We start from the raw sequence: 27969 nt of genomic DNA, 5'->3' as shown, positions 1-27969 counted from the left end.
AAAATCTAACCTCTTTAACAAATGCTTCTTGTGGAATTGTCTATACAAGTGCAGAAAACTAAAATTAGAACCTTATATATCACCTTGCACCAGAATCAATTCCAAATGCATCAAAGACTTCAGTGTAAGGCCAGATACCATGAAAACATTATAGGAAAAGGAAACACTAGGGGTCCAAGGCAGCAAACAAGAATTAGGCCAATGTTTGCAAATTTGATAGATGCTTAGAATTACCTTAGAGGTTTTTCTTCCCCCTTCTGATAACAGGACATATTCTAAGAATTAGACAATTATTCCAAGGTTGGTTAACAGGTTCAAGGAATCTGTACTTTTTAATAATCACTTGTGGTTATTTGCCTATAGTCTGAGAACTTAAATTTGGCAAGCTGATACTAAATCCTTTTCAATGTTATCAATAAAGGATAGTCTATGAGAGATGGAATCCAAATCTGTATATATGTATATATATATATATATATAAGTGTATATACATTTACTTGCTTCTGAATATATCTTTATCTATTCAGCTAAAATTAATAAAAATCAGAGAATTTTATAATAAATATTCTTAATTTAATTGTACACAATGCCTAATGCTTTGTGCTTTGGACTAAAGATCACATTCTCAGTTGATAAATATTCATATTATTGGAGGTCTGATGTCATTGGGAAATGAGAAGTAGGCAGACTCAAAATCTCAAGAATTAGTAAATAGAATATATGATGGGAGATTCATTTTCCAACAGTGTGTGTTTACACTTAACAACTGTTCCAAATGTTGCTCTGAATGAATCTTCATGTGAGAGGCTCAGTCTCATGATGGCTTTAAGGCAATGAGCAAGTCACTGCTGTCAAAAAAAGGACATTTTCATTATGTCAAAAAACAAACTTTACAATTTTGGTGGGAGGGGGCGGTAAGGGAGGATAGGAAGGGACAGGAAGGGGAAACAAAGCAGGAGGCTACAATGCTTGATAAAAAATGTGCTCATTATCTTACCCATGTAATTGTAACCCCTCTGTACAGTATTTTCACAATAAAAGTATATTAAAAAAAGATAAAATAAAAAAATAAAAAAGGACATTTTTATTTCACGTATTATGATTACAATGTGATCTTCCAGGCTGACATCTGTGACATTATAGTTTTGAAAAATGTGATATGGTTTAGAAATTTTACCTGAAAAGTATAGGAATCTTTTTTGTTTCCAAGTTGAATAACAATATAGCATGATAGTAGTAAAAAAACAACAACATGTATTTCTACCTGTATCCAGTAACTATTGATACTACTCTTGCAGTAAAATTTTACTTGCAGTAATATTTATTGCAAACAAATTTATATTCATCACTCAGTTGAGTGTATACGCATCTATTTTTCTGTTCCTCAATATGTCATTCCCTTTCTCATTTCAACGGATATAAGAACCTTAACATTTTCCCCCCACATTAGGGGGTTCTACACTTAACAAGATTTCAGTTATGTGAGTGGGAATGTTTCATTTTTGACATTGTTCTTATATTTCTACTTCTTGTCTTAGCTGGTGAGAAGCTACTTGTATAATCTAATAAGAAACAAATGAGGAAATGCATCTGAAATAAAATACAATGAAGTGCTAAATGGAAATCTTCTGAGCCTTTACCTAAGTATGGAATTAAGTTCATCCAATTCTAGCCCTCTTCGATGAATTCAAGTTTGTCCAAAGAAATAACTAGTATCAAATAGTTATTATACAAACAATGCATTTTTAGTATGGTTTGGTAACAGCATTAATGGAGCTTTTTGATTTTAGAGATGTAGGGTTGATATTCACAAATGAAACTGGAGAGATAAAATTATTACAATTAAACAATTAAATTAATAAAACTACCAAAAATTTCAGGGTAAAATTTGAAAAGCTTCAGGGAATGGACATTAGGTGAAGCATACAGCTTGCGTTACATTGGAGTGAACAAAGAAACTACCAAAAATTTCAGGGTAAAATTTGAAAAGCTTCAGGGAATGGACCTTAGGTGAAGCATACAGCTTGCGTTACATTGGAGTGAACAAAGACTCAATACACGTGAGGCAGCAAACAACCACCTCAGTGACCACACATAGGGGAAAACTGACATTAGAAGCCTGGTAGATTTCCTCCACCCTCTGTTATGGATTTGGTAACAGTTGACAAAAGACAAATGTCGCATGGAAGATCTGTCTCATCTTTGAAGAAATGAGACAACTTCTCACCAGAAGGAAGTGTAATTTGGGAATGGAGAATGTATTTGACATACAAGTCAAAGACAGGTTATTGCCCTCTACAGACTTGTGGGATGAGGCACCAGGATCATAGGCCCATCTTTGCTACATCATGGACTGATAGCTAGCCTGGACTACATCAGTGAACCCTGTGTCAGCAACCAAAACCAACCAACCAAAATCAAAACAAAACAAGACTGCATTCTGCATGTCAAATGATAATTTGATATAGATATACAGTATAAAATGATTGCCATGACCAGATTAATCAGGACACCCATAATCACATTTAGTTAGTATATGGGCATATGTTGTGTGCATGTGTATGTATGTACATGTATATATACCTAGCTTCTTAATCAGATACTTTTTATTTCACCTCAGGATGAAGACATGCTTGTTTAGAAAGGAAATCTGTGGGAAGCTGAAATAAAATTTCTATGGATCTTTACATACTCCATACATGGTGAACATTAATAATAATATATTATAGAACATATATGATCATTTCTCCATGCTTTCCTAATTAAAGTCTTATACAGGAGAAACTTTCCACACTGTGAACTTACAAACATCATCTGTGGATTCATGAAGACTTCATTGGCAGATAGCTTGACCAGAGTTTTTTTGGATCATAAAACTTAATAATGTAAATATCCCTTATTGAATTCATGATTATACAAAAATTAATGTTCCTTTATCTGTCTTTCATTAAGGTTTGTTCAGTTGATTGAGGCTGAACTTCATTCTATTTCTGGTGGCCCAGGTATGTTCTACATATTTATTTTCCAAGTGCAGAAAATCATAGTGCTAATTTCCTCTACCGATGAGATCACATTCATGAATGATCATTTTGCAAGAGTACTGATAAAGCAAGGCATTACTACTACTAAACTACAAAGTACTTTAATTCTGGACCACCCAGACATGTTTGAGTTTCTTGAGTGCCCATCAAAGACAACGAGTATGCCATGGAGAGGTATGTGAATAAGCAGTTGTACATTGCTAAGAAATATGTTTAACATAGTGACTCTGTGAGATAGTATTCTAACAACTATCTAGAGAATAAAGGTAGAAATGCTTTTGTTTGGTTCACTATTACATAAATAATTTGTTTCAACATTCAAAACCATGATGAATACAAGTAAAGTCCTTTCAGTCATCAAGCAAAAGCAAGTCTTCAACCCTGAAGGGCTGGCAGTCAGTGATGTGAGCTGCAGCCATGGATGCAATGTTCTTACTGTTTAGACTCTCTTACCAGTGCTGTGGAGAGTCTGTTTTCCTGATTTTTGGACATGTCCTTCCAACGCAAACTCAGAAGAAATTCTGAGGACTTATAAGTTTATGCAGTCACTGTGAGAAATGCAGGCACTCTTTGATACCATATACTTTATTGTCCTGACAAAAATAGCAGTTTTACTACTTTGTCAGGGACAAAGATACACAATGCTGCGTATATTTCTCAAGAGTCCTGTAGCTTACAGTCTTCAAAGTAGAATTATTCTGGAGAAAAATTAACAATGTTACATATTATATATTGGAAATGTTTCTAAATTTGTTTCAGTTTTTGCGGTACACATTGTATTGTTTATATTTCATTTGCCATTGAACTAGTATGCTCTCAGAAGATGGAGTCATTGTACACTTATGTGTGCAGATATGCTGTGCACACTAAAACCTAACCAGAAGAAATTGTCAAAATGTACAACTATGTAGGGAGCCGAGGCGAGACTCCGCCCACTCCCTTGCAGCTTTGAGGTAACCACCCCAGACGGTGCTTGGCGGGACACCTGGGCTGTGCGCGTGCGCGAGCCAGGTAGAGTCCCCAGCCAATCTCATGACACCTGGTGATGGTGAAAGGCAGGCGACCAACAATAGACCGACCCGCGTTCCTATTTCCCTATATAAGCGGCTATGTTTCGGGTGCACGCTCTCTCCCGCTCAAGCTCTCCTACAACTAAAAGGCTCTCCAATAAAGCGTGATCTGAGAAGACTCCTGGTGTGGTGGTCGTTCTTTCTCGCTGGTCGAGTAGACGGTCGCTACAAGTGGTGCCAAAACCCGGGAACGAACCAGGGAAGGGACCCGCGCAAGAGGCCGAACCGGAGCTAGAACTCAACACGGGGAGAGGGGACGTCGGTAAATATCCCCCGGTATGCTGTTCACTGTAGATTTAGATATTTATTGGTTGCTTGCATTGCTTCTTCCCTTGTGGCTTGTCTTTTTGATGGTGCGCACTTGCCTCGAGGAGGGAGGATTTGATTTAATCCAGGAAGGACGCAAAGTACTAACGCAACATCAGGATAGTCTATCAGAGTCAGCATACAGTAAGGGGGAGGAAAATAGGCCTAAAAGAAAAAGGGAAAAAAGACAAAAGGATCCTAAAGAATTAAAGCAGGAGGGACTGCAACCCTCACAAAAGGAGAAGGGTTTTAGGGAGGGGGTCTCAAGGAGACCCCTATGCCCTTCTTTAAAAGCAAACTGGTTCTCAGCCCTACATGTGGAAGGGCGGGACCAAGAATATAGTAATCTTGTGAGTGACTCAGAGGAAGAAATGTTAGAGGAGGAGGGAGTACAGCTCGATCCAGCTGATAGTGAAGAGTTAGAAGAGGCTGCGGCGGAGCACCTGGCAGACAGATATGGAGGGTGGCGCCCCCTAGGGGTGGGAGTACCGCAGCAGCCAGGGAGAGGAAACAGAGCTGCCCCTCACCGGTTGGCCCCCCCGCCGTGCCCACCTGCAGGGAAGAGTCACTTTATAAAAGAAAATACCTGGTCGCGGCTGGCAGCCGCTTTCCCAGTTTTTGAAAATCCAATTACTGCTGAAAGAAATCTTGAGCCGGTTTCCTACTCCCAGTTAAAAGATTTAGTTGAGGCAGTCAGGACTTATGGAGTGTCGGCCAATTATACCACTGCCTTGCTTCGAAGGCTAACTATTAATGCTATGATTCTGTGGGAGCAAAAACTGTTCAATATTTTCCTGAATTAGTGGCTAAACAGGCAATTTTGGTCTGAAAAAAAAAAAGAGAAAAAAATAAAAAAACAGGCAATTTTGGGTATGAAGTATTGTTTGATGAACTTTGCAAAGACTCCAGATAAATTAATTATTCCATACACCCATGAGCAAGTTGAAATTTTAGCAGCCACAATGGATATGTGGGCAATTCTTGTTTGCTCATTTCCAAATGTAATTGATAATCATTATCCTAAGCATCCTCTGCTTGCCATAGTTAACAAAAATTTAGTGTATTTTCCTGTTGTCACTTCAAAGGAGCCCTTGGCTGATGCTCTGACCATCTTTACGGATGGATCAAAATCTGGACAAGGTGCCTTTTTTGTTCTAGGACACAAACAGCCGGTAGTCTTTAATTTTCGGCTGAATGTCCCACAGGCTGTGGAACGTTTAATTGTGCTTGAAGTTTTTAAAAGATTTCATCAACCTTTTAACTTATTTTCTGATTCATTATATGTTGTAAATGCCGTTGCTTCTCTTGAAGTTGCTGCTTCAATTAAGCAGGCCAGTACAATTTCTAATGTTTTGTTACAGATTCAATCCCTTATCTTAAACAGAAAACATCCTTTTTATATTGGACATATTCGTGCCCACTCTATGTTGCTGGGCCCGATGGCAAAGTGTAATGATTTGGTGGACCAGGCAACTCGGGCTATGGCTCTGGTCGCTGCTGATCCTGTAGAATTGGCAAAAGACTTTCATAGATTGTATCATATACCTGCTAATACCCTTAGGAAAAGATATAATTTGTCCAGGCATGTGGCAAGAGATATTGTTAAAGCCTGTAAATCTTGTGTTACCTTTCTTCATCCTCCCCATGTGGGGGTAAACCCCAGGGGGTTGAGACCAAATGCCCTATGGCAAATGGATGTTACTCATCTGATGGAATTTGGTAAGTTGAAATATTTACATGTGTCTGTGGACACCTTTTCTGGTGTCATTCATGCCACACCTCTGGCAGGAGAAAAGGTGTCTCATGTTAGAATACACTGCTTAGAAGCTTGGGCAGCTTGGGGAAAGCCTCTTAGACTTAAGACGGATAATGGCCCTGCTTATACTTCCCATGGTTTTTCGCCTTTTGTGCACAAATGCAGGTTGCCCACACCACCGGATTGCCCTACAATCCTCAAGGACAAGGTATAGTGGAAAGAGCTAATCAAAGCATAAAAGAAATGCTTCAAAAGCAAAAAGGGGGAATTGCTGAGTCCGCGTCCCCCAGGGAAAGACTTTCTCTTGCGCTCTTTACCCTTAATTTTTTAATTCTAAATGACAACGATCAGTCTGCCGCAGATCGGCATATGACAAGAGACTCCATGCATACTAAAGACATGGTTATGTGGAAGGATGTTATTAATAATAAATGGTATGGACCAGATCCGGTAATAACGAGATCCAGGGGAGCTGTTTGTGTTTTTCCACAGAGTCAAGAAGTACCTCACTGGGTGCCAACGAGACTGACCAGGCCGGTGGAGACTGCAGCAGAACCCCCTCTTGAAGATGCAGCTGATCTTCCTGCTGTTAGCAACAGTGCTAATAGCAATCCCTGTGATAGCTAAACCGATGATGCTGTGGGCTGTTACAATTTACTGACTGGATTGCCTCTGCGGTGCCCTTTTCCAAAGAGCGGGTGGGAGTCGGAATATTTTTAGCCTGCTGCTTGGGAGGATGTGTGGTCTGTCTATGGTTGGTCTGTCGCCTTCGAGCCCAAACCAGAAGGGACAAGGTTGTTATCTTGCAAGCATTAGCCGCTTTGGAGAGTGGATCCTCACCCCAGATTTGGCTGTCGGCCCTAAGAGGCAGTTAAGCCTTACCATTCTGCATAGCCTTAGCACCCCGAGGGATCAGGGGATCCCATTGCACCGGGACAGGTATGCAATTTGCAATTTGGGACAGGGTGCAAGGCAAGTGCACTGCACTTGAGGAGATGGTTCTCATCTCCTCAAGAAGAGCATGCTGGGTTGCAAGTGGGTTGATGCCCAAGATCCCACCTCTGCAAAAAAGGCATCGGATGGGCCTGGTCATCACTGGGGAAGGCACGCCCCTCAGGCGAAGGCCAGTGCAAGGTAATAATGTTTTAGACAGAGGCCCAACCTCTACTCTTACCTGTTGCCATAAAACAAAGAAGGGGGAACTGTAGGGAGCCGAGGCGAGACTCCGCCCACTCCCTTGCAGCTTTGAGGTAACCACCCCAGACGGTGCTTGGCGGGACGCCTGGGCTGTGCGCATGCGCGAGCCAGGTAGAGTCCCCAGCCAATCCCATGACACCTGGTGACGGTGAAAGGCAGGCGACCAACAATAGACCGACCCGCGTTCCTATTTCCCTATATAAGCGGCTATGTTTTGGGTGCACGCTCTCTCGTGCTCAAGCTTTCCTACAATTAAAAGACTCTCCAATAAAGCGTGATCTGAGAAGACTTCTGGTGTGGTGGTCGTTTTTTCTCGCTGGTCGAGTAGACGGTCGCTACACAACTATTTCATTAACCCAGAACCTTTCTCAATGGAACAGAATCTTAGAATATTTCCCCTTATATTTCTAGACAAAAAAGTCTCAAAGAGATATAATGATGGATCCATTTGGGAAGAATTGACCTAAGATTCACATTAAAATGGAACAAATACCAGTATAGAAGGGAATACTGCACAGATAGCAAATCATGGACAATAGCCATGGGTTCTCAGGCAATGCTCATAACTAAATTACAACTTCTAATCCAGATCACCCGTGGCTTTAAAAAAATCTTTCCAAGTTTAGTTTTGTGAATGCACTAATAGGAGATTCCATTTTAAACATTCATTTCTCTAACTAATACTTGCATGCCCCTAACGCAAAATACAAGCATGGAATGAGGCGGCACTGGTGCTCTGAGATTTGTAGATGTGAGAACTCCAGTAATATACTTGCTTACATAAAAATAAGACCCAAGTTTGAGGCTCATGGTGAAGGACATATATAACAGAATGAAAGAGCCTTTGTCCACAGAAGTATCCTTGGAATGCATAATTGGTAACAGAATTATTTAAGTCCAGTGATCAGTAATAGCTCACTGAATATAGGAAAAATATTTGGTTCAAACATTGAAGGAATCATGATTTTCCAGTCATGCATTTCAACAAATTGTGTTTATCCTGCTGCTTGAGTCATGTTTTCCTTTATCCTCTAGATGGATTTTTTTCATCTATTTTTTAACTTGTTTTGGTACCTTATATGAAAAGGGAAAAGTGGTTACAGATCCAAAGCAAAATTTAGATTCATTTAGAAGGGAATCCATAAGTTACAGTTGAAGGTAGGGGCTGGGACTAACTAAAGGCACCCTTGGTGTATAGGTAAAAAAGTGGAATGTTAAGACTGAGGGGAACATATGGATGAAAGCTATCACTTTCTTTAAAACTTCCTTTTGTCTTTTTGCTATTCTACATATGGCTAAACTCCCAGTCTGAAATTCAAGACTCATAGTTCTGTTAATATCCGAATGCACTAGCACAGACATGTCCTTTCCCATATAATCATTCATACATTATATAAATATTCATTTCATTTGTATATCAAACAGCAATAAACTCAAGGCACAATCTCATGCATTACATATATATGTGTGTGTGCTATTTTAACTAAATAGAAAATGTGGCTGTGATGATATGAGAATGAGCAGATTTGAGCAATAGGATAATCATGATAAAGAGTAGTTCCTTATGAAGGACATGCTGCTCACACGTTTGTCCATCTGGGAAACCCAGGCATGCTATCACCTTGCTCATTACAGTTCCATTTACCATGGCCAAGGAAATTCAAAAGCCACTAACCTCAGTGGTCCCTCCCAGCTATTTCTTGTTCCTGTCCCAGAAAAGCTTCCTGCACCACAATTTCTTCATGGCATTCTTGACTTCTGCATTCCGGAGAGTATAAATCATAGGATTTAACATAGGAGTGACAATAGTGTAAAACACAGCCACCATCTTATCATCTGAAAAGGTAACATCGGGGCGCATGTAGGTAAAAGTACAGGGAACAAAGAAGATGATGACCACAGCAATATGGGCACCACAGGTAGAGAGAGCTTTGCGCCTACCTTCTGCTGACCTCTTCCTCAGAGACACCAGAATAACAGTGTAGGAGATAAGCAAGATGACAAAACTCCCCAGACTGATGGTACCACTGTTGGCTGTCACAACACCACTAATGATGTGTGTGTCTGTGCAGGCAAGTTTCAGCACAGGATGGATATCACAAAAGTAATGATTGATCTCATTGGGTCCACAAAAGGGCAGTTGGACAATCAGAGACACTGGGATCATGGCATGCAAGAACGCACCCACCCAGGTGCCAAGCAAGATTTTATTACATCTCTCCTGGTCCATGATGGTCATATAGTGTAGAGGTTTACAGATGGCCACGTATCGGTCATAAGCCATGACAACAAGGATGAAGATCTCTGTGCATCCAAAGAAATGGACCCCAAAGAGTTGTAATATGCATCCTGCATAGGAAATTCTTTTTATCTTTGCTAAGAGATCAAAAACCAGCTTTGGTGCTGTAACTGATGAATAACAAATGTCCACAAATGACAGGCAATTGAGGAAGAAATACATGGGTGACTTCCAAAGATTGCCCATGTAAATTGTCAGCATGATGAGCAGGTTTCCTAGAAGAATGATTGTATAAAAGAAGGAGAATACCACTAGACACACTTCTGCAGCCACAGGGTCTTGAGTAAGGCCCCAGAAAATGATTTCTGTCACATTGTTTACCTTGTCCATGGAATGAGTGTAGAAGCCTTGATGAGAATTAAATTACCTGCAAGATAAACACCACAAAGACAATTGTCCTTTATTTTAGTTTCCGAGTATATGAATGGAATCCTATAAAATACATATACACATATATGAATTAGGGAGAATGCAATTATGTCACTTGTAAGGGAATGGATGGATCTGGAGGAATTCTGATTAAGACACATATCTAGACATTTCCTAAACTTTTCACTGATATATACATATATATATATATATATATATATATATATATATATATATCCCTATAGTTGTAGTAATCATGTAGATAAAAATCAATCCCCTAGAGTTCCATCTATAAAATTTACACATCCTATGCTATGTAACTCTTGTACTCTAACCTAGTCTTTTTCACCAACATTGTGTTGATTTTTTCCAGTTTAGAAAAGCTACAGTTTTCTTTTTTTTGGCTTTTTTTTCTTTTTGATTATGTGGTGCTGAGGAATCGAACCCAGGGCCTCATGCATGCAAGGCAAGTGCTCTACCACTGAGCCACCTTCCCAGCCCCAAGCTACAGTTTTCTGTATATATTTTTTGTTATAAAAATACTGTACAGAGAAGTTACAGTTACATGAGTGAGGTAATGAGTACATTTCCTATCCAGCATTGTGACCTCCTGCTTTGTTTTTCCCCTACCATCCCTACCATCCCCACTTCCCCAACTCCTCTCTCCTCTCCCACCCCCGCCCTCCACCCTCCCTGGGCCCTGAGTTGTAAAGTTCATTTTCAACATAGTGTCTTGTACATCTCACTGTTACAATGGGTCAAACTGTATCCTTATTTCAGCATTTTGTTATTTCCTTTCCCCTCCCCAAATTAGAAAACTGTATATACAAGATGCAGTGCACTGGAATCAAATACAGGGAAAACAGAGGGGAAGAACATATACATGGGAGGGGAGGGGAAGAACATAAAAAAGAAAAAAATCACATGGTACATTATAAATACATTAAAAACAACAGCAAGAAAGATAAAACCACTTGTGTCCCTATCTTGGGGTTTATTTCGCTTAGCATCATTGTATATAGTTACATGTACATAGCTTTTGACCTTTTCTGCTTGTCCTAGACATATACAAGTTATTGCAAATAAGGGAAACCATGGGACCTAAAAAGAAATGTAAAACGTTTGGGGGCACTAAAAAGTCCATCTAATTCAGAATTGTATGTAGTACTTTACCCTATTTTTAAAAAGGTTTTTCTCATATAAACTACTTCAAAGAGTTGTTTTTGTTAATTTACACAACACAAATAAAATGTGATCTAAATCTTGAGAAAATAAAGCTACAGCTTTCATCTGATCTCTAAGTTACAATGCTCAGAATAGCCATTATGTGTACTTTTCTCATGTCTTAAAAGAAATAATGACAGCAATAATAATGGCCTTTGTTTCAACAACAGTAATATAAACATTCAGAAGCTGACATACTGGAAGTGGAGTTGTGGCTCAAGTAAAGAGTGCTAGCTTTGAGTTGAAGAGCTTGGGGACAGCACCCTGGCCCAGAGATTGAGCCCCAAGACCGACAAAACAAACAAACAAAAATACAAACAAACCAGAATCTGACCTATGCTCTTTCCTTTATATGCCCCTTCCCCTTTTACTTCTGACAACAGAAAATACTGAAAATGCCCTTCAGTTTAAGAGCACTCCTTTCATAACCGTATTGAATAAGTGTGAATTTTGTTGCCAACTCCATTTTAGAATAAGTTGATACCTACACATGAGCCCAGGATCTGTTGCTCAAGTATCCAGACAACAAATGTGAAGCAAAATGCTCTTAACTCTCCTACCAAAGACATACTTCTTGGCTTTTCTGGTCATTTGCACATTACGATGTCTCACTTGCTTTGGAAATTCACAGTTGTTCTAACCTAGCTCATGGTTACAAATAGCTACACTTCATTTTTTTATTATAATCTTAATTTTATTTTTCTGTACCTTCTTAGTGTCTTATAGATGTTTAAAATATAGCAGTCAAGTGATTTTCCTATTCCACCAAACATCCTATATTCATTATAGAAGAGAATAATCTCACCAGTGTTTTCAAGGCTTGAGTCTTGTTTTAGTTTCCTGACTTCTTAAGATAAGCTGACTGCATCCATCCACAGCAAAGTGTAATATGAGCTCCAGGAAATGCCTGATTCCTAAATTCAAAGACTAATAAGCACAGTGTTCTTTTTTCTCTGGCTCACTGACGGCTGAAATCTGCCATTTCCCATCAGTAGTTTTAGCAATAAATGTTCTTAGCTCTACTTATAAGGACTTATTTCAGAGGTATGATGCAATACCCTAATGACCTTAGGGAAAGACTACTCAGTATTCTGGATTAATAATAACCAAATCACATAGTTATCAATGAGGTTTAATCTACATTTCAGTTATTTTTAAGTAAAAATGATGTGATTTCTTTGAAACTCAAGTGACGCTACAGTTTAGGACCATAACCCTAACTCACAGCAATTCAGTGAACAATTTCTTTAATTAATATCCTTCTACTTATATATTGTATAGAATTTGTAACAGTTCAAATTCTCTCTGTTCTAGTGAGAATATGTCTGATCTGTGGTATCTTATTCTATGGATTTATTTTTGTCTTCCAGCCATATTGTACACTTTTGTGGCAAGGTGGCAGGAATAACTTTGGTTAGAATCATCACTGATGAAAAAAATGGTAACCATTTTCCCTTCAAAGTTGAACAAAATAGTTTAATACTAGCAAGTTTTCCCCGATCTTCTTAGAAATGGTTACACTTCTTACTCTGGGACAATATAAACTAACATAAATGAATCTATATGAAAGTATCATCATATGCCATATGTATTCTGTGTTCCATGTACACCATGAATTCTATTTTCATGAACTCAAAACACTGAAGCATTAATCACATGTCTCACTATAATTACAGGATTTTGTGGTTTAGAAGTAAAAATTTTCTAGCTCTTTTATTTATAATTTTCTTTTATTGCCAGTACTGTGTTTTTGTTTGAATGCCTTTTTCTTGGTCCACTTGCTTATGTTGTTGTTTGCTTGTTGTTGTTTGGTTTGTTTGAGATAATGTCTTTCAGACTTTTGTAGCCAGGCTGGCCTCAAATGGCAGTTCTCAAAATGTCAGCTTCCTAAATAGCTAAGATTACAGGTGAGTGCCACCAGTGCCCATGATGTGTCTAGTTGTTTTATACTGAAGTGTTTAGTGGAACAATGTTATCTTAAACATACCTGTCATCACCATGAAGTCTGAAAGTAAGTTCACCTAAAACATAGCCTAGATCACTAAATCCCCAGTATAACTTAAGACACATAAAAGAAAATTATGCTTTATTGTATCAAGTATGAGCATTTGAAAGTAACATTGAGCTAAGTCAAGGGCATATCCCTGTATTCTAAACCTAAATCTAAATCGATATGTTTATCTATATATTGTTGTCTAACAGTATAACACTATAACACACAAGAAGTATTGTAAGTGATAAAACTCATATATTTTATATTATTGTATACAATATTTGAAATCAGTACTGTAATAGGGCTCATAAAACTTCACCATCTTAGAGTTTACTCTTAGCTTCTATAACTTCATTTTGTTTTTGTAACTCCATCTTAGAGGCCCATTTGTAGGACTAGTTCCTCATAACATAACATTTAAAGATATATGTAGCTTTTGTTCCTTTATGTTTCTAGACAGCAACCACACTAATAAATTATAAAAAATGGTCATAGTAGTAGTTTTGGAAATGCCATGGTATCTGTCTGGTTGCCCCATTTAGGATTTCTTGCAACATTGTTCTGGTCACTCATGCTTGCTTGCAATATTGTTTTAGCTTCTGTAACTTCATGCTTGGCTTGCAGCTGCAGAAAAGAACTGCTATTTACTTTCCTCCCATGAGCGAATAAAGGATGGTGGATTTTCTGCCCTAAAAGGGGCCATGAGAGCAACCTGGGCACTGTACTTTTTTGGGCATTTGATTGTCCAATGTAGTACTGGCAGCCAATAAAGACTTTCTTTTGGCTGTATACTCTGTGTCTGTGTGGTCTTTCCTGCTGGTCTTCCTTACAACAGTACTATTGAAAAATAGAAAATTGGGTTAACATTTCTTCTTACACTCAATGTGTTGTGATAAGAACAGAAACATCCTTTCATAGCAATTTCAAGAATAGGGTATGCTGCTGCTACTAACTACAATGCCATGTGGTCTGAATAGATTTCTTGAGCTTATTCCTTCTACCAGAACCTGATGACCCACATCATGATTTTTGCTTCAGGTTTTTGAAAACTTCCTGTATTCTATAAGGTACTGATTTTATTTACTGAAGTTATTTCCTAATTTATATGTATTAGTTTAGATTCCCCAACAAGAACATGAAATGTTCTGATTTTCCCATTCTCCTTAATTTTCTTTTCCTTTCTTCCTCTCCTGCTTCCTCCCCTTCCTTTCCTTCTTCCTTCTTTCTTTCTTTGCCAAATAATAATTATCTAGATATATTTTCATAGTCTTTATTTTTTTTTCTGTTGGTCGTGGGGCTTGAATTCTGGGCCTGGGCACTGTCCCTCAGCTCTTCAGCTCAAGGCTAGTTACTACTCTACCACTTGAGCCACAGTGCCCCTCTGGCTTTTTCTGCTTAGCTGGTGCTGAGGAATCCAACCCAGGACTTCATGCATGTAAGGCAAGCACTCTACCACTGAGCCACCTTCCAAGCCCAAATTCTTTTTATTATTTTTAAGTAGTTGAACAAAGGGCTTCAATTAAACTTGTCAGTTTATGTGTCCAAAGAATCTTGATCAATGAAACCCCTTTTATTGTTCTCCCCGTACACAACCAAACCATACCCTTAGGTACCAGGTTCCATTTTCACATATGGATGTTGAATATTATAATATATTTGCCTATTTTATTTTTTCAGTATTTGTGACAGCATCACAGTTTTCTCTGTTACTCTGGCTTGGTAGTATATGTGTAAATCATATATTGCCATACTCTTACATGGCTCTTTTTCCTCAAGATTGTTTTGACTCTGTTAGCTCTTTATTTCTTTCATACACATTTTGGGATTCACTTATCAGTGCAGTGCAGTTTTTTTGTAGAAAAATGCCTCTGAACGGATTGTGCTCAATATGTACCTAGGTTTTGGTGTTGTAGTTATCAGGAAAACTTGCCATTCTCACCATTCTCAGAACTAGCCCAACCTTGCCATTAGCAGAACTAGTTACAGCTCGAGGAGCTACCTTGACTTTTAGTGTCTGTCACCCACTTGCTCATCTTGCATTAGCCCAAGCATATGGAATTTCTGAGCAAATGTAAACTTTAAGCATTAAGTAATTTTCAAGAAACTGTAGCTGTTGGGGAAACTCAAACCATCTGTGCTCAACCTGAAACTGAATTGGAACCCAAGTGCTATAAAAGAATTGTGCTCCTATGGATCAGAACTCAGACTATGGAGTATTAATTCAGACTATGGAGTATTAATTCCTCTGTGTGGAATGAACACAAGTTCTTCTAGTCTCCAAGTGCCTCTTGCTTCTTTCCAGAGAAATTTTCACAACAGTAACATTTTCAAGATATTTGATTATGCCTGTCCATATACATGGGAGGTCTTCTCCATTTTCTTGTGTGTTCTTCAATTTCTTTCTTTCTTCTTCTTCTTCTTCTTTGGTAGGTTGTGGTTCTTGAATTCTGGGCCTAGGTGCTGTCCCTCAGCTCTTCAGCTTAAGGCTAGTACTCTACCATTTAAGCCACAGCGCCACTTCCAGTTTTCTGGTGGTTTATTGGAGTTTCACAGACTTTCCTGCCTTGGTTGGCTTTGAACCATGATCCTCAGATTTCAGCCTTCTGAGTAGCTAGGATAACAGGTGTGAGCCACCAGTGTCCGGCTAAAAATTTTTATGTTTCAATGTAGAGACATTTTTGTACCTTAGTCAAATTCCTTTTCTTTGATTGTTATTGGTTGGGTAGTATTTGCATTAGAATTATTTTCCTGAATTTTTTCCAAGCCTATTTATTGTTGCATAAACCTACTACTGTTTTTTGTATATGATTTTGCATCCTGCTGCTTTCCTAAAGGGTTTTTTTTAATCAGATCTAAGCAATTTTTGTTTGAAGCCTTTAGAATTTTTAAATAGAGGATCATGTTATCAACAAATAGTGATCATTTACTTTCTTTCTATCCTATTTGTCAAACACACATATACCATATATATACATATATATATATAGTAAAGGTGATAAAACAGATGGGTTACAGTTACATAAGTAATGAGTACATTTCTTTTTTCTTTTTCTGCTTATGTGGTGCTGAGGAATCGAACTCAGGGCCTCATGCATGCAAGGTAAGCGCTCTACCGCCGAGCCACCTTCCCAGCCCTGAGTACATTTCTTTTAAACAGCTACATCCTCTCTCATTTTCTCCCACTTCCCCCTCCCCACTCCCTTCACCCCCAACATAGTGTCTAGTGAGTATCAGTGTTGCATTAGTTCATCTTTTGTCCTTCTGTTCCTGGGATTCCCTTTCCCTTCCACAGATCAGATAAACGTATACACAAACCAAGATTATAGAAAACTAAAACAAAAAAATATAAATAACTGCGGATAGGACATAATAAGAATCTCTTGTTTCTAATTCTTAGTGTTCATTTTGATAACTTCATTATATATGATCTTATGCACTTAGCAATGGGCTATTGTGATCCCCTGCTAAGAATATTATAGACATATTCTAGTTATTATAAATGAGGGAAACCATGTAACTTACATTTCTTTGAACTTGGCTTGCTTCACTTAAAAATTTTTTCCAAGTCTTTCCATTTCATTATGAATGGGGCCATGACATTTTTTTCTGATAGAATCATGGAACTCTATTGTGCATATATACCACATCTTGATCCATTCATCTACTGAGGAGCATTTGAATGGGTTCCTCTTCTTAGCTATGGTAAATAATGTTGCAGTGAACACGGTTGTGCTACTGGCTTTACCGGTATGTGGTCATTTGGATAAATGCCCAGGAGTGGAATTCCTGGGTCATAGGGAAGCCCTATGTTTAGTCTTCTGAGGAACCTCCATACTGCTTTCCAGAGCAGTTGAACAAGTTTACATTCCCACTAACAGAGTAGTAGCATTCCCTTTGGCCACATCCCTGCCAGCATCTGTTATTGTTAGTTTTCTTCATAATGGCCATTCTAACTGGAGTGAGGTGAAGTCTCAATGTTGTTTTGATTTGCATTTCTTTTTTCATTTTCTGTTGTCAGTCCTGGGGCTTGAACTCTGGCCTTGGGCGCTGTCTCTGTGCTCTGCATCTCAAGGTTAATAATGTTCTACCACTTTAGCTACAGTGCCACTTCCAGTTTTCTAGTGGTTAATTGGAGATAAGATTTTCATGGATTTTCCTGTTGGGCTGGCCACAGACCTCAGATCTCAGCCTCCTGAGTAGCTAGGATTACAGGCCTGAGCCACTGGTGCCAGGTGATTTGCATTTCTTTTATGGCCAGGGATGTTGACGTTTCTTCACAGGTTACGGGCCATTCTTCTTCAGAGAAGTTTCTTTTTAAGTCTTCAGCCCATTTATTAATTGTTGTTGTTTCTTTGAGGGCTCATTTTGGGGGGTTAGTTAATTTTTGGAGCTCTAAGTATATTTTAGATATGAGGCCCTTGTGTGATACATAGCTATTAAAAATCTTTCCCCAATCTGTGGGCTTTTCATTTATCTTGCTAGCTATGTCCTTTGCCATGCAGAAACTCTTCAGTTGATGTAATTCTATGTATCCAGTCTTACAAAGCCATAGTAATAAAAGCAGCTTTGTACTGGCACAAGATTAGGCCTGACTACTGTTAGAACAGAATATAAGACCCAGAAATGAACCTTATAGCCAGACTTATAACCACTAACTATTTGATAAGGAGCTAAACATATAGGTTGGAAGAAAATATAACCTGTTCAGCAAATGTTGGTTGCAGAATTGGCTACACACATGCAGAAAAGTGAAGCTAGATCCTTATATAGCACCTTATACCAGAATCAATTCTAAATGGATCAAAGATTTCAATATAGGGCCATATACCATAAAAAAATTACAGGAAGGGACAGTGGAAACACTAGGGTTCCAAGGCATGGGTTGAAACATTTGACTGATTTTCAAACAAGACTTAGGTCAATGTTAGCAGTTCCTTAGAATCACCTTTGAGGGATTCCTGCCCTTCCCTTCCTCCCCCACTGCTAATGGGACATATTCAAAGAGAGTTAAACCACTGTTCCAAAGTTGGTTAACAGGTAAAGGGAATTTGTATGTTTAATAAGCTCTTATGGTCATTTGTTTATAGTCAATGGCATATCTAAGAACTCAAGTTTGAAAAGCAGGAATAGATCATCCTCGATGCTATCAAAGAAGATACTCTATGGGAAGTGGACTCCAAATATAAACATATATCTTCATCTATTCAGCGTCTGAATATTTTTCCATCTATTCAGCTAAGATTAATAAAATTCAGAGAATAGCATAATAAATATTATTTATTTAATATCTGCTATCCAATGACTTATGCTTTGTACTAAAGAACAGATTCTCTGGGATGGATAATTATATTATTGAAGTTCTGATATCACTAGGAAATAAGAAGCAAATAGACTCATAATCTCAAGAATTAATAAGTAGAACATATGAAAGAAGATTCAGCTTTCCCACAGTGGGTTTTTAGACTTTACAACTGGTCCTAATATTTCTCTGAATGAATTTTCATTTAAGAAGCTCAATTGCATGATGCCTTTAAGGTAATGACCAAGAATCACTCCTGTCAAAGTTTGACCTCTAAGAGCATTTTTTGTTCCATGGATTTATTCCATGGATTATGATTACAATGTTATCTTCCAGGTTGACAATTGTGACATTGTAGTTTTGACAAATGTGATATGGGTTAGACATTTTACCTGAAAAGTATAGTTATCCTTTTCATTTCCAAGTTGAATAAAATATGGCTTAATTAATAGAAAAACAACATGTATTGTTTGCTGAATTGCTGTGACTATTGTTTTACTATTCTCCAGAGCAGTAAAATTTATTGAAAACAAATTTATTTTCATCGCTCAGTTGAGTATATACACATTGATTTTTATATTCCTCAATATATCATTCTTTTTCTCATTTCAATGGATACAAGAAACTTAACATTATTCCTCCACCTTAGGAGTTCTGCACTTAACAAGATTTCAGTTATGTGAGTGGGAATGTTTTATTTTTGTCATTGTTCTAATATTTTTACTTCTTGTCTGGTGACAAGTTACTAGTATAATCTAATAAGAAAAGAATGAAGTAATACATCTGTTTTATGCACACACACAAAAAAAGATGAAATGCTAAATAGAATTCTTCGGAGCCATTCCCAGAGTATGGAATTAAGTCCATCCAAATCTAGCCTCATTAGTTGAGCTCAAGTTTCTCCAAAGAAACATAATACTGTCAGTTGCTTGTAGGGAGCCGGGGCGAGACTCTGCCCACTCCCTTGCAGCTTTGAGGTAACCACCCCATATTAGACGGTGCTTGGCGGGCCGCCTGGGCTTTGCGCGTGCGCGAGCCAGGTAGAGTCCCCAGCCAATCCCATGGCACCTGGTGACGGTGAAAGGCAGGCGACCAACAATAGACCGACCCGCGTTCCTATTCCCTATATAAGCGGCCATGTTTTGGGTGCACGCTCTCTCGCGCTCAAGCTCTCCCATCAACTAAAAGGCTCTCCAATAAAGCGTGATCTGAGAAGACTCCTGGTGTGGTGGTCGTTCTTTCTCGCTGGTCGAGTAGACGGTCGCTACAGATGCTTATTATATAAACCATGAGATTTTAGTATGGTTTAACTGAACTTTCTAGAGATATAGAATCAATATATGCAAATGAAAATTTATAGATTAAAGTATCAAAATGAATCAATTAAATTAATCATAAACCAAAAATTTCAGGGTAAAGTTCTTTGAAAATCTACAGGGAATAGATATCAGGTGATGCATACAACCTGGGTTACCTCAGGGTGGACAAAATTTCAATACAAAATGAAGCAGCCAACTGCCTTCTCATTGACCACACATAGGAAGAAATTGACATTAGATGACTGGGTAGATTTCCTTCTACCATCTCCTTTATTGATTAATTGTTAGGTAACAGTTAAAAGACAAATATGACATGGAAGGTCCTGTCTTTGAAAAATAAGATAGCCAAATTCTCAAAAGAGGGAAGTTTAACTTAGGAATGAAGGATGTATTTGACATACAAGTCAGAAGCAGACTATAGTCCTTTAAGGACTTGTGAGGGTGAGGCAGTAGGATCATGAGTTTGAGGCCCATCTGTGCTACATCACGTACTAATGGCAAGTCTGGGTTACATATGTGACTGCTGTGTCAGTAAACAAAACCAACCACACAGAAACAAAACAGCAAGACTACATTCACCATGTACAAATGATAATTTGCTATAGATAAACAGTATAAAATGATTGCCATGACCAGACTTACCAGTGCATTCAGCATCACATTTCTTTGGCCCGTGTGTGTGTGTGTGTGTGTGTGTGTGTGTGTGTGTGTGTGTGTGTGTGTGTGTGTCTATGTGTAGATACTTGGCTTCTTAATTAGATATGTTTTATTTCGCCTCAGGATGAAGACATCCTTCTGTGGTGACGAATCATATTAATACATTTGGGAAGCTGAAATAAATACTTCATGATTTTTTGCATACTACACTTGAAGTGAAAGTAAGTGGTACCCCATGTATTCATTTCTCCATCCACATGCTTTCCTGATTTATACAGAAGATAGTTTTGACTGTAAATTCATAAAGGCTTTATTAGCAGGTAATTTTACTACAGTGATTTTGAGTCATCAAACATTGATGTTCTACAAATATTCCTTCTCAATTCTCCTTTCATGAACGTTTACTTCAGTGGTTTTAGGCTGGACTTCATTCCATTTATGATGGTCCAGGTATGTTCTAGATAGTGTTTAGATTTTCAAGTACATATAATGGCAGTACTAATTTATTCTACTTATGAGATCACATTCAATGATGGTCATCTTACATGAGTACTGATGAGGTGTCCTTACTCCTAAACTACAAAGGACTTTAATTCTGGAGCCCCATACACGTGAGAAATACTTTAGTTTCTTGAGTGTCTGTTAAAGACAGAGAATATGCCATGTTGAAGAATAAAAGACTATGTTTACATAAACAGTTGACCATTGCTTAGAAAGGTGTTTACAATAGTTACTTTAGAAGACAGTATTCTAATCCCTTTATAGAGGATAAAGGAAGAAATCTTTTGTTTGGTCCACCATTACATAAATTAATTGTTTCAGCATGAAAGGATGAAGGATTCTACATTTGCCACCAGGAACAATCCAAGTAAAATCATTTGAGTCATCTTGCAATAGCAAGTCTTGAACCCTGCAGGGCTGGCAGTCAGTAATGTGATTGGCAGCCATGGAATGCAATGCTCATATTGTTTAGACTTAGTCTCTCACCAGTACTGTGGAGAGTATGCTTTCCTGATTTTGGGTCATGTCCTTCTAAGGAATCCAAAGGAGAATCTCTGAGCTCTTCTAGTGTGGATTAACTCAGAGGGAATTTTGTGAGGATGTGTAAGTTTATGCAGTCACTGAGAGAAACATAGGCACTCTTTGATACAATATGCTTTATTGTCCAAGAGAAATTTGAATTAGGCAGCTGCTACTTTGCCAAGGGCATAAACATACTGTACTGTGTATATTTCTCAAGAATTAATCCTGTAGTTCACAGTCTTCAAGGAAAAATATCAATTGAACATACTATGTATTATACAGATTTCTAAATTTGTTTCAATTTTTACAGTACACATGATATTGATTAGGTTCCATTTGCCAGTTGAACTCGTATGCTCTCAGAAGGTCTACTCATTGATTCCTAGCTTTTTACACCTAAGTGTTCAAATGCACTATCAACATTAAAATAAAAATCAATAGAAAATAAAATAAACTGTCAAAATGTACAGCTCTTTCATTAACCCAGCATCTTCTCAGTGGAACAGAATCTCAGAATACTTTCTGCTATATTTTCAGAAAAAAACTCTCAAAGAGACACAAATGATGAATCCACTTTTGGAAGAATTGATCCAATATTTATGTTAAAAGTGCAACCAATACTAGCACATAAAAGAACATTGTATTCATGGCTAATCCTGGACAATAACCATGGAATAGTTGGTAATGCCAATAACTTTATTCTAACTTCTAATCCAGTTCAATTGTAGCTTAAAAAATAAACCTTATGTGGCAGGGGATTTAGCTCAGTGGTAGAACATTTGCCCAACAAGTACAAGACCCTGTGTTCAATCCTCGTCTGTGGAAAAAATAATCCATGTTTAATTTATGTGAATGTACTAATATGAGATACCATTTTAAAACATTCCTATTTCTAAATAATTCTCGCATGCTCCAAATGCAAAACACAAGCATGGATAGAGGTGGCACTGGTGCTCTAAGATTTGTGGATGTGAGAAGGTGAGAGATCACAATGATATGCTGCCTTTCATGTAAAAGTAAACATGAGTTTGAAGCTCAAGGTGAAGGACAAATATAACAAAAGAAAAGAGTCTGAGTCCACAGGAGTCACTTTGGAATGCATAATTGGAAACAGAATTATTTAAGTACAGTGATCAATAATATCTCACTGAATAGAGGAAAGATATTTAGATCAAATATTGAAAGAATCATAATTTTACTGTCATGCATTTCAACAAGTTGTATTTATCGTGCTGATTGAATCATGTTTATTTTGATTCCCTAGGTGTTTTTTTTATCTGTTTTTTTTTCACTTGAATTGGAACTTTTTATGAAAAGGGAAAACTGGTTACAGACCAAAAGCAAAGTTTAGATTCATTTGAAGAGGAGATTCACAATATGTTACAGCTATAGATATTCTCCAGGTGTAGGTAAAAAAGTTAAACGTTAAGACTGAGGAAAACATATGGATGAAAGCTATCACTTTCTTTGAACCTGGATTTTTGTCCCTTTGCTATGCTACATGTGGCTAAACTCCCAATTCAAAATTCAGAACTCAGTGTTCTGTTTTCTCTAAGGAGTTAATACCAGAATACATTAGCACAGATATGTCCTTTCCAAAATAATCATTCATATATCACATAAATATTCATTTCATCTGTATACCAAGCAGCAATAAAACCTCATGCATTACATAAAAATGTCTGCATCATTTTAACTAAATGGCATATGTGACTCTGATAATATGGGTATTACCTAATTTGTGGAATATTATAATAGGATAATCACAATAAAATATCCCTTTTTTATGTAGGATATGCTGTTCACACATTGTCCCTCAGAAAACACAGGTATGCTATCACTTTGTTCATTATAACTCTCTGTACCAGGGACAAGAAAATTCGGAAGCCACTAACTTCAGTGATTACTCCCAGCTATTTCTTGTTCCTGTCCCAGAAAAGCTTCCTGCACCACAGTTTCTTCATGGCATTCTTGACTTCTGCATTCCGGAGAGTATAAATCATAGGATTTAGCATGGGGGTGATAATAGTGTAAAACACAGCCACCATTTTATCTTCTGAGAAAGTAACATCGGGGCGCATATAGGTAAAAGTACAGGGAACAAAGAAGATGATGACCACAGCAATATGGGCACCACAGGTAGAGAGAGCTTTGCGCCTACCTTCTGCTGACCTCTTCCTCAGAGACACCAGAATAACAGTGTAGGAGATCAGCAAGATGACAAAACTCCCCAGACTGATGGTACCACTGTTGGCTGTCACAAGACTACTAATGATGTGTGTGTCTGTGCAGGCAAGTTTCAGCACAGGATGGATATCACAAAAGTAGTGATTGATCTCATTGGGTCCACAAAAGGGCAGTTGGACAAGTAGAGACACTGGAATTATGGTATGCACGAACCCTCCCACCCAGGTGCCAAGCAAGATTTTATTACATCTTTCCTGGTCCATGATAGTCATATAGTGTAGAGGTTTGCAGATGGCCACGTATCGGTCATAAGCCATGACAATAAGGATGAAGATCTCTGTGCATCCAAAGAAATGTACCCCAGAGAGTTGTAATATGCACCCTGCATAGGAAATTCGTTTCTTCTTTGCAAAGAGATCAAAAATCAGCTTGGGGGCTGTGGATGATGAAAAACAAATGTCCACGAAAGACAAGGAATTGAGGAAGAAATACATGGGTGACTTCCAAAGATTGCCCATGTAAATTGTCAGCATGATGAGCAGGTTTCCTAGAAGAATGACTGTGTAGAAGAAGGAAAACACCACTAGACACACTTCCTCAGCCACAAGATCTTGTGTAAGGCCCCAGAAAATGAACTCGGTCACATTGTTTATCTTTTCCATGGAATGAGTTTAGAAGGCCTTCAGAACAATTAAATTACATGAAAGACAGACACCACAAAGACAATTATCCTTTTTCTTTCAGAATCACTGAACATAATCCTATAAAACATGTATATGTTCAACCATAAACATATGTATTAGGAAGAATGAAATTGCCACATATAGGGGAATGGATAGATCTGATTAAAGCATGTTTCTAGAAATTTCCTAAACTTTTCCATTACTAGTTGTAGTTTAGATTCATTTAGAAGTTGAAAGCCCATTTCCTACAGTTCCATCTACACTGATACATCCTACTATGGAACTCTACTCTTACCTAGTCTTTTTCAGCAACATTGTTTTGATTTTTTTCCATCTTAGAAAAACGGCAGTTTTCATCTAATCTCTATGTTACAGCTCTTAGACTAGCCATTGCTCATGCTTTAAAAGAAATAATGACAGTGGTAATAATGGAAATTGTTTTAACAGCAATAATATAAACATTCAGAATCTGTCATACTCTCCTCATTTATATGTCCTTTCTCCTTTTACTCCTGACAACAGAAAATACTGTTTACTACTGACAAAGTCATTCATTGTAAGAGAACTCCCCTCATACCAGTATTGGACAAGTATGAATTTTGTTGCCAACTCCACTTTAGAATAAGTTGACACCCACACATGAGCCCAGGATCTATTGCTTAAGTATCCAGACAACAAATGTTAGTGAGAATGCTCCTAACTCTCGTGTCCAAGAAATCCCTTTTGACTTTTCTGACATTATAGTTTCTCACTTGCTTTTCAAATGACTGGCATTTTTGAAACTCACATTTGTTCTACCATAGTTTATTATTACAAATAGCTATACTTTAAAAACTATGTATTAATTTTATTGTTTTATAGTTTCTTAGATTAGCGTCTTAAAATATACCATTCAATAATTTCTCTATTTCACCAAGCATCCTATATTCATTATAGAAGAGAATAATCTCACCAGTGTTCCTGTATTTTTAAGAGACGTTGACTGCATCCATCCACAGCCAAAGGAATGTGATGATGGATGACTTTGTCGAAGATGAGCTCCAGGAAATGCCTGATTCCTAAACTCAAAGACTAGCAAACACTGTGTTCTCTTTCTCCGGTTCTCTGAACTGCTGAAATCTTCCATTTCTCAGTAGTTTTGGCAATAAATGTTCTTAGCTTTACTTATAAGGAGTATTTCAGAGGTATGATGTAATACCATAGTGACCTTAGGGAAAGCCTCAGTCTTCTGGATTAATAATAGCCAAATGGTATAGTTATCAATAAGGTTTAATTTACATTTCAGTTATTTTTAAGTAAAAATGATGTGATTCCTTTGAAACTCAAGTGACTCTTCAATTTAGGACCATAGCCCTAACTCACAGCAATTCAGTGAACAATTTCTATGACTCTATACGTTAGTTCTTTAATTAATGTCCTTCCACTTATTTGTTTAATGGAATTGTAGCAGCAAACTCTCTCTGTCCTAGTGAGGATATGTCTGATCTGTGAAAATATTTTATTCCATGTATTTATTCTTCTCTTCCAGATTTGCCATGTTGTGTATTTTTGTGATAAGACGGCAGGAATAACTTTGGTTACAATCATTATTAATGAAAATGGTAACCATTTTCCCTTTAAAGTTGAACAAAATATTTTAATATTGGCAAGTTTTCCCTGATCTTTCTAGAAATGGTTGTACTTCTTACCCTGGAACAATGTAAGCTAATGTAAATACATTTATATCCAAGAATAAAAATATACCATATGCATTCCATGCTCCATGTACACCATGTATTCTGTTTCCATGAACTCAAGAAACTGAAGCATTAATAACATGTAATTACAGAATTTTGTAGTTTAGAAATGGAAGCATTTCATTTTAATACTCTAATAATATGTCTAGTTCTTTTATTTATTAATATTTTTGTTTTATTGCTAGTACTGTGTTTTGGTCTGAATGCTTTATACTTCCTCCTCTTGGTTGTCATTCTACCATTTGAGCCATTCCTCTAGTCTTGGTTATTGTTTGTTTGTTTGCTTGTTGGATTATTTGAAAGTGAGGTCTTTGAGACTTTTGTACTCATGCTGGCCTCAAATTGCAATCCTCTAAATCTCAGCTTCCTAATTAGCAAATACTGGTGAATGCCACCAGTGCCCATGCTGTGTTAGTTGTTTTATATTAAATGGTTTAGAATGTGATCTATGCAATAATTTTCCTGATTTTTTCTAAGCCTGATTATTGTTGCATAAAATGCTACTGCTTCTTGTATGTCGCATTTGCATCCTGCTACTTTCCTGAAGGTTTTTTTTTAAATCAGATCTAAGAAATTTTTGGATGAATCTTAAGGACTTTTAAATAGAGGGTCATGTTATCTGTATATAGGGATAGTTTGTTTTCTTTCTATCATATTTATATTCTTTACATTTCCTCTTTGTTTTATTGCTTTGTCATAATTAAATGGTATATTGAAAAATGGTTGAGAAAATGCACATTCTTGTCTCATTCTCAATTTGGAAGAAATTATTTCAGTGTTTTCCATTTCATATGATTTTGACCATAAGTTTATCAAACACAGCTGGTATTTGACTTATTTTCCTTCTATTCTTGGTTTCTTCACAGATTTTATTATAAAAGGTTGGGAAAGTGTGTTAATGACATTTTCTTCATTTATTGAAGTAATCTTCCACTTCCTGTCCTTCATTCTACTTTTTGGGTTGCATTATTATTTTTAGTTTTTATATATTGAAATATCTTTGCATTCTAGTAATGAAGCCAAATGAATCCTAGTATATGATCTTTTAGATATGTTGTTGAATTTGGATCATAAACATTTTACTGTGAACTTTTGCACCTATCTTTGATACAACAAGAATGACCTTTGTTTGGTTAGACAGCATAGAAATAATCCCAGGCTCCATCTCATCACATCTCTGGGCTTAAGGTCTGCAGGTAGTGTGCATTTATCTTGCAGATGGAATTACCAGTCTGCTGCCACCAGAACCATTTGGCTTATATCTCATTATCTCATTTCACATTACCTTTCTGGGGGAAAAAGAGGGGCAAAATTTTACACTATATATTAGAAGTATATAAAACATGTAAGGCTAGAGATACTGAGAACCAAATAATAAAACTGAAGAATGAAGAAAGACAAAAGGTCAGATAAGGTGATGTTAGGAAAATGAACCCTAAGATATGTATTTTAAATGTTTTTTTTCTTTCATGCATTTGTTTCTAACGCAATTATAAGATTATTTCTTTGTTGCTTTGTATGTCCCCCCCCCACAGTATAACCCCTGCTTTAACTGTATTTGATGTTGGTATAATTTGTGGAGGGGAAGGGGAAAAACAACATTTAAATAAGGATACAGGTAGACCTGTTGCAACAATGAGAAGTACAAGTTGTCATGTCGAAAACGAACTTTACAACTTGGGGGGGGGGAGGATTGGGAGGGTGGGGTGGGGGAAGATGGGAAGAGATGGGAAGGGTAAACAAAGGAGGAGGCTACAATGCTTGATAAGAAATGTACTCACTATTTTGCCCATGTAATTGTAACCCCTCT

At 37.5% G+C, this 27969-nt stretch overlaps 2 protein-coding genes across 3 annotated transcripts; both read right to left on the bottom strand.

Moving 5' to 3' along the window:
- Nucleotides 1-235: 235 nt before the first annotated feature.
- LOC138833688 (olfactory receptor 4S2-like) lies at nucleotides 236-12141 on the bottom strand. 2 transcript variants are annotated; one of them, XM_070031979.1, is made up of 3 exons: nucleotides 12068-12141; nucleotides 9101-10036; nucleotides 236-254 (listed from the first exon to the last, which is right to left on the bottom strand). In XM_070031979.1, the coding sequence occupies exons 2-3, from the start codon at nucleotides 9997-9999 to the stop codon at nucleotides 236-238; spliced, it is 918 nt and encodes a 305-aa protein (XP_069888080.1). In that variant the 5' UTR covers nucleotides 10000-10036; nucleotides 12068-12141. The 2 variants fall into 2 exon arrangements, with proteins under 2 accessions (XP_069888080.1, XP_069888079.1); XM_070031978.1 differs by lacking the exon at nucleotides 236-254 and having other exon boundaries at nucleotides 9064-10036.
- Nucleotides 12142-23466: 11325 nt separating this feature from the next.
- Nucleotides 23467-24405, bottom strand: LOC138833686 (olfactory receptor 4S2-like). The gene has a single exon (XM_070031975.1). It carries the CDS (start codon nucleotides 24400-24402, stop codon nucleotides 23467-23469), a length of 936 nt encoding a protein of 311 aa, XP_069888076.1. The 5' UTR covers nucleotides 24403-24405.
- Nucleotides 24406-27969: the final 3564 nt, after the last annotated feature.

Source organism: Dipodomys merriami, unplaced genomic scaffold, assembly GCF_024711535.1.
Source record: "Dipodomys merriami isolate MVZ:Mamm:240054 unplaced genomic scaffold, mDipMer1.0.p SCAF_21, whole genome shotgun sequence".
In the NCBI taxonomy this organism is placed as follows: Eukaryota; Metazoa; Chordata; class Mammalia; order Rodentia; family Heteromyidae; genus Dipodomys; species Dipodomys merriami.
Note: the sequence above shows the minus strand (reverse complement) of the source record. Positions and strands in the feature narration are given on the sequence as shown.